The 7,310-nt window shown below is 42.2% G+C and overlaps 1 protein-coding gene across 1 annotated transcript; it reads left to right on the forward strand.

Annotated features, from left to right (window-relative positions):
* The first annotated feature begins 1,775 nt into the window (after window positions 1-1,775).
* Window positions 1,776-6,809, forward strand: tmem269 (transmembrane protein 269). Its single transcript, XM_061218723.1, has 6 exons — window positions 1,776-1,782; window positions 1,878-2,025; window positions 3,755-3,852; window positions 5,577-5,720; window positions 5,946-6,146; window positions 6,700-6,809. The coding sequence occupies exons 1-6, from the start codon at window positions 1,776-1,778 to the stop codon at window positions 6,807-6,809; spliced, it is 708 nt and encodes a 235-aa protein (XP_061074707.1).
* Window positions 6,810-7,310: the final 501 nt, after the last annotated feature.

Raw genomic sequence — 7,310 nt, forward strand, 5'->3', positions numbered from 1 at the left:
AAATGTGAAGTGAGGTTAATGCACCATAATCACACTTTTAATGCACAGCTTACTGTCAAATGTTTGTATGCTTATCCTTTTTCAGTCACTGTGCCTTGGAGAATTGGAGACCACAATGATCTTACTGACCCATATTTGTGGTAGGTGAAGCAAGCATTTTTGTAGGGTTTTTGAAACGGATTGTTCAGACGGCTGTGAACAGACGACGCCATCACGGGTCATGATGCTGCGGTTTTGTAACTGCACTCTGAATAGCCTACTATCTGATTATTACCCGTTTCATATCTTCGAGAGTCTCTTTTTTCTATTTTTCTGAATAGAAAAAAATAAAAATAGTTATGCACTTGTGGCATATACACAATGACCTGACATCAGTAGCCTGAAGTAATGACGTAGGCCTACATATTTACTGCACATGTAATTTGCCGAAATGTGCTGTTACAAAATACTGGTATGGATTTACGTCTATGGTTACATCAATAGGCCTACCGTCTTCCATGCGTTCGTCCATTTACGAACTTGATGAAACATTGAACTTTGTCAAAGTAAAGCAGGTGTGTCATTGTAGAGACAGCTTTACTCACGGCATTATAGTTAATTTAATGAAAAGCGGACACGAATCTGTAAAGGTGATACAGGCTATCTGGCCATTTGCGGATGTGTGTCAGTGTTGGAAGCGAACATTATCTCGTGCACAGGTGTTTTGTGGCATAGACAACACAGATGTTCACTTGGCATTACTTGGCATTACTTGGGATAACATAACCAGGCAGAATGCTACACCTGTCGACACATGAAACCACTCACAACCGACTCCTCCAAACAGGTCGAATCATTTTACAAAGCTATTACACAGTCTCAGTTGTATAGGCAATAGGGGAGATCAACACAAATTATCCAAGAGAAATACGGCAAAGAGTGAAACGTGTACCAACCATCTCCAGTCTCCTGTAGGCTACATTTGGAATTGTTCTGGTTTCACCGTTTTTTTAAATCTCTAAAAGTATAAACCAAGCCTTGGAATTAAACTTCGTTCCTTGTATGGATTGATATATTTGCGAAATGAGGTAGGCTAATTATGTTTAGCTACATTGTGTGTATATAGTCTTCTGTTATTATACTGCATATAGAAATTAGCCTAATATCTTAATTATTTCACAGAATAGTTAAAGAGAGAGGATGAAGCTATTTCATATTAAATGCAAATGTCAGTGAATTACAGACTAGACAGTTTTACTTCTGACTATGGCAATGCTTAATTAAATGTTTTTCTCAAATGAAATTATATTTTGATTTAATCTGGGGAAAGAAAATAGGGAAAGTAAGCCAAGAACCTAAATGTTTAGAGAATGAAAATACAGTAGATTGGCTTTGAGCCCCGTTTAAATTTGAATACTGTACAGGGATATTCAAATTCTACAATCTAAAGAACTATGCAAGGTCAAGCTAAACATTTATCAGACATAAGGATATGTTTGTTTCTGTCAATTAGATTCAAAAATTGAAAATCAGTTGTGCTCGTGTCCATCTGTTGCCCTATGATTTCCAAGCGACAAAAATGTCAAAAATTACAAAAGGCATCTTCATTTTGACATAATGTCGTTGAATGTCCCAAATTTCCTGGATGACAAAAACATGTTGCAGTGAAAATATTTTCTAAAACAATATGTTTTAATTTTTTTCAAATAAATATTTTAATCAATAAATAGCGTAGGTTTCATTATCCTAGAATATGTGGTTCAGAGACTGATGCCCCCTACAGGGGACAAAAAGGAATGGCGGGTCTGATATGAAAGAGTTAATAAAAGGCATCCTCCATCGTACTGACATTAAAAAGCCAGAATAGCATCAACTTCCCTACCCCATTCTGCTTTTAGGACTTTTCCAACGTACCAAGAAGCTGCTCCTGGGCAAGAAGGCCAGTAGAGTTCAGCTCAAGGAGTTTGTGCGTAAAAATGCAGCCAACTCCCTGTCTGTGGCCAACATGGTGATGGGCATGACCTCCATCCTCTGCAGCCTGAATGGGTCAGTATTCTCAGCTCAAATGGCAGCTTTTTATTCATACTCTATTCTACCTGAACCTCAATGTAATGTGTCCTTCACTAAGCGTGAGAAACAATGTGGTTTCTTTTTCATTTCATACACAATTTTGGTGAAAGAAAATAAAAAGCATGGTGGTTAGATTTAGATTTATCAGAAACCAAAATGTCTAAAGAAAACCCATACATGGGCGGCACGGATGGTGAAGTGGGTAGCACTGCCACCTCACAGCAAGGAGGTCCTGGGTTCGAATCCCCGTCGGCCGGGGCCTCGCTGTGTGGAGTTTGCATGTTCTCCCCGTGTTCGCATGGGTTTGCTCCGGGTACTCCGGTTTCCTCCCACAGTCCAAAGACATGCAGGTTAGGCTGATTGGAGAGTCTAAATTGCCCGTAGGTATGAGTGTGTGAGTGAATGATGTGTGTGCCCTGCAATGGACTGGCAACCTGTCCAGGGTGTATTCTTGCCTTTCGCCCAATGTATGCTGGGATAGGCTCCAGCCACCCTGCGACCCTGTTCAGGATAAGTGAGTTAAGATAATGGATGGATGGATGGAAAACCCATACATGTGCTTTCCTGGACTGAGCCACATTTACTCATGATCTACTTACATTACCTCACACATGAAACTGCCAAACTGCTACCCAACATTAGCCAGCAGACCCTGCGGCTCTCCAAGACCAGGAGTGAGGACCACTAGCTTAAAGACATGCTTTTCATAGGATTTAAACTTCCATCCCTGTTTACTTTCCTTCCTGACTCTCCCTATATTAGATCAACTAATAATCTTTTATAAATGTATCAATTAGAAAGTCAGTTGGATGATTATTCACTTCACTGTGCCATTGGAGTGCCTACAGGGACCACTGGACGATGACCATTGAAGTTTAAAACATCGAGACAAACATGGTGGCCCTAACCATGGCTGGATTCAAAGCAGAATTTTCTGCTTTCCTGACATTCCTTTCCCTTGCTTCATGGGGAGAATTCCCAAAATGACTGGATGAAATATAGCAGCCACACCAAGTGGAGTTTGGATTCTGAAATTGTGAAACTGTTTTTCTTTCAAGGGTATAAAATTCAAGCTTCCAGCAAGAAGGGAAATCCCACAGTGCAATGCTCCACACTTATGAAGAAGAGAGACTTGAATCGGAGCACTGTCAAACGAGGCAATATTTTTTTTGGATGAGTTTGGAGGGTATGTGAATAATTCATGAGAGCATGTTGAGCTTCCATGTTTTTGCGCTTGTTTTTGAGTGAGGTATAAGAAATCCTCTAAATCCACTAAAGGCACCGCAGAGACCGGCAATAGCGTTTTGTAGGACTGGCCAGTGTGTTTTTATTATTACTCAAAATAGCGAGTGTAGTTGTTATGAACTATTCGTGAACCTTCCAAAGTCATCCTACAGGGAAAACAAATTATTACATAGGTTGCTAGGGCTGCTCAGTACTATTTTGGTTCATTTCTCATCTATTCCCCTTGCTGAGCACCTGTTAAGTTTGATTGTTGCACATCACAAATGTTGTCACAAACTTGAGGGAAGACAGCAAGAGAAGTGAATGAAACCAAATCCAACCCATCATTTACACCCACCCCCCCCCCCCTTTCTTATTCGGCAAGTCACCAGTATACTGCAAGCTGGTTGGTTCTGATTGGTTACCAGCTGGTCTTACTGTATTTTTTTCTCTCCTTTTCCTAATTTCTTTAATTGGCTAGTCACCAGTATGCTGCATGCTGGTTGGTTCTGATTGGTTACCTGCTGGACCTGGCAGATGGAGCAGTAGCCCGACAATTGGATGCCTGTTCAGCAGTGGGTGAGTGGAGTCAGTCTGTCAGCCAGGTGAAGGGGTCAAATGTAACAGTCTCAAAGTGGTATACAAAGGACAGGCATCACATCTATATTTCATACATCGATTTTATTTTTTTTTCTAATTACAAATTTATTTCAGTATGTGGAATTCCCAGCATGGAAAAAATAAAGTTACGAATTAAGAGGAAAAACTAAATGAATGAAGAAAGGAAATACACTAATGAATAGAGCTGGTGAAATCATTGATCAGGTGAAACGCACACGAGGCTATTTTCCCCACGTTGTTGTTGCTCTGTGCGTGAGTGGCAGCTCAGCCACGTGGGCGCGGCCCCGCCCGGCCTCCACAGCCCCCCCCGCAGGCAGGATCACGTCGCACCACCTGCAGTGCGTGTCACCGCCATTGTGCTGCCTGCGTTCACGCGTGACTGCGCGGGTGCGTGTTTTTCTCCTCCTCTGTCAACTGCACAAGGGAACACTTTCCGATCAACCCGGCTAATTCCGGGGGGATTACGCCCGATTGTGTGCGTAATCCCACCGCTTGCAGACCCTCGCATTCCTGGAATGGCTGAAATCCTTGAACCCCAGTTACGGAATGCAGTCCCAGCAACTCTGGTCCGGGGCACAATTTGCCCGCGTTTTGCATCTTGACAAAATATGCCATCACGCTGCGTGACAGTTAGATCCTGGCACAAGGAATGTTGTTTACAGAGAGAGAGAGAGGATGAGCCAGTTGGGCTGATCCAGAAATTTGCTTGCGTGTCCAATCCGCCACCAATATCGACCCAACTCACTGAACACACTGAGAGGGCTCAGAGTCAGATTTGGGACGTTGACCCCCCAGCTCACTTTAAATCAGGGTCAATCCCAAATCCTGGTAGTTAGATTAGTTCTGTTAATGCATTAATCATGGTCCTCACCAGGGCCTTCCTGGACACCCTCTCTAATTCAGTCGGAAGATGACCGTTCATCTGATCTTTTTTGTCTTTGTGTCTTTGACTTTCCCTTATTTACGTGATCTTGATTATCCCACAGGTGTAGTCAATTTCCCTTCAGGTAAATACACTCACTGAGCACTTATTTATTCGACTTATTTTATTGACTTGTTGGGCTTTCTGCTGCTGTAGTCTATCCACTTAAGTGGTTTGACGCGTTGTGTGTTCAGAGATGCTCTTCAGCATACCACTACTGTAATGTGTGGTTATTTACATCTCCTTCCTGTCAGACCAGTCTGGCCCTTTCCCCATTCTGACATTTGGTCTGAAAAACGGCGGAACCTCTTGACGAAGTCCGGATGCTTGTATGCATTTAGTTGCTGCCACATGATTGGCTGATTAAATATTTGCACAAGCTTGTGTAAAGATCTACCTAAAAAAGGGCTCAGTGAGTGTATTAAGTGGTGGTTCGATCTCCGGTGTAGCCACAATATGATGCGCACAGCCATTGGGCCCTTGAGCAAGGCCCTTAACCCTGCATTGCTCCAGGGGAGGATGGTCTCCTGTTTAGTGTAATCAACTGTATGTCGCTCTGGATAAGAGCATCTGCCAAATGCCATTAATGTAATGTAAAAGTGTATATGCAAAAGACTGGGATGAAACGTCCTACCAGAGTCAAACTTCGCTTTTCTGTAGTCCAATATTAAGAAAACTGTAAAAAAAAAAATATATATATTTTAAATGATCTGTTGATCTGTTTTCCACTTCTTGAGCATCTGACATTGTCTCGGTTCAGGTGCCAAGCTGGATGACTTTGCTGACTTCACCACATTCGGGGTGGCGACCTCACTGCTCCTGACATCCCATGGCCTGATGGACAACATCCTCTGCTTGTGCTATGTCATGACCGTGTTGGTCCGCCTCTGCTTCTTCCCGAGTGGTAAGAGCAGGCTCCTCTCACCCAGCGTTACACACCCTTATGTCTCATTTATACTTTATCCCACAACCCTTTTCACAAGTGTGTCTCATATGACAAACATTACATATTTTCAACGGCAAAAAGTGTCATATGAAGTATAAATCAGACTTTACTTCTACAATCCCCTAATGCTGAAATGGAGATAGATGTGTGAAGTTAAGGGTTGGGGTTTCCCACCTGCTGCAGGGATTCCCTTCATGTACCGGGGGCTGCCCTGCATCTATTCGTCTGCCATCTTGGCCTGTGTTTCCCTGCTGTTCGGGGGAAACATGCTGGTCCTGCGGGTCACTGCTTTGGCCATGATCCTCTTCATGGTCAACCCGGGCTTCTACCCCCATGACAAGGTGCTGGAGTCCCAGGCCTGGAAGAAGGTGGTTTACGCAGGAGGTAGGAAGAGGCTACATTTACATTTGATTATTTTAATACAACCAGAGCACTGGGGGAAATGCTCCTGGACTAGCAATGGAAGAGTGTGCCATGTTCTGCCAACTACACAGTCATTTCATCCAATAAAAATAAGTGTTCTTTGATCCTGGGGTAACAGATTTTCAGTTCACTACAATTCACTATACATACATTTCTAAAAATGAAAAAAAAAAAAATAGAAAACTTAATTTACAGTAGTGGAATGATATTTTTAGCAAACTAACAATGTTATAATTTTGTGGATTGTTGTCTGCCTCAACCAAGATTTCCCTGGAAATCAATGTTTCCTGGGAAATTGACAAACTAAAAGTCATCATCGTATTATATTTATGATTCATCGACAGCAAAGCCGTGATTATTGACAGCTTAGTTATGTCATCACCATGAGGACACAAGCATACAGTTCTGTATGTGTCTAAAACTAGTCAAATATACATACTGGTAGAGAACTACTTCCTGCTGCTTGAGGAAACTGAATGTCCTTCTCTTATTTTTTGTATTATTTCTTTTGCAGGAGTTGCCATGGTGTTCTGCTCCTCTTTCCCTCCTGCGTGTGTTTACTACCTGCTCTGGTCCGTTTCCTACATGTTATTCCCCACAGCCTTGTGGAGCAGTAAAGTGTAACTGCTCAGGCTGTAGTCAAAGACTCTTTCTCTGCAGGCCTAAGGAAGGCAAAAAGGCCTCTTAACCTACTGCTGTCTATCACCAACTACTGTACATTACTCATTTAACCAAGGAGACTTCAGTCATTTTTGTATTTGAGAGATAAACTTTGCTATTTTCCCCTTTGAAAGTTATTGCAATGGTTGAAAATTTGGTTGGCTGGAAATTGCACGAAACGCATCGTTTCAGTGTTGAAAACAGAAACCCAATACAGAAACTGTAAAATGTGCTAATGCTATGGCATAGGCCTACATTTAACCCTGCAGATCAGAAACTGATTAATTATACAACAAATTAATACGTTTCCCAAACTTCATCAAAAAAATAATTTTCATAGATATATCATTACATTTATATAGCGCTTTTCTAGACACTCAAAGCGCTTACAGTGATGGGGGGGGGGAACTCGCCTCAATCACCATCAATGTGAAGCACCCACCTGGGTAATGCACGGCTGCCATT

The sequence above is a fragment of the Conger conger genome, chromosome 14 (assembly GCF_963514075.1).
Source record: "Conger conger chromosome 14, fConCon1.1, whole genome shotgun sequence".
NCBI classification, from domain to species: Eukaryota; Metazoa; Chordata; class Actinopteri; order Anguilliformes; family Congridae; genus Conger; species Conger conger.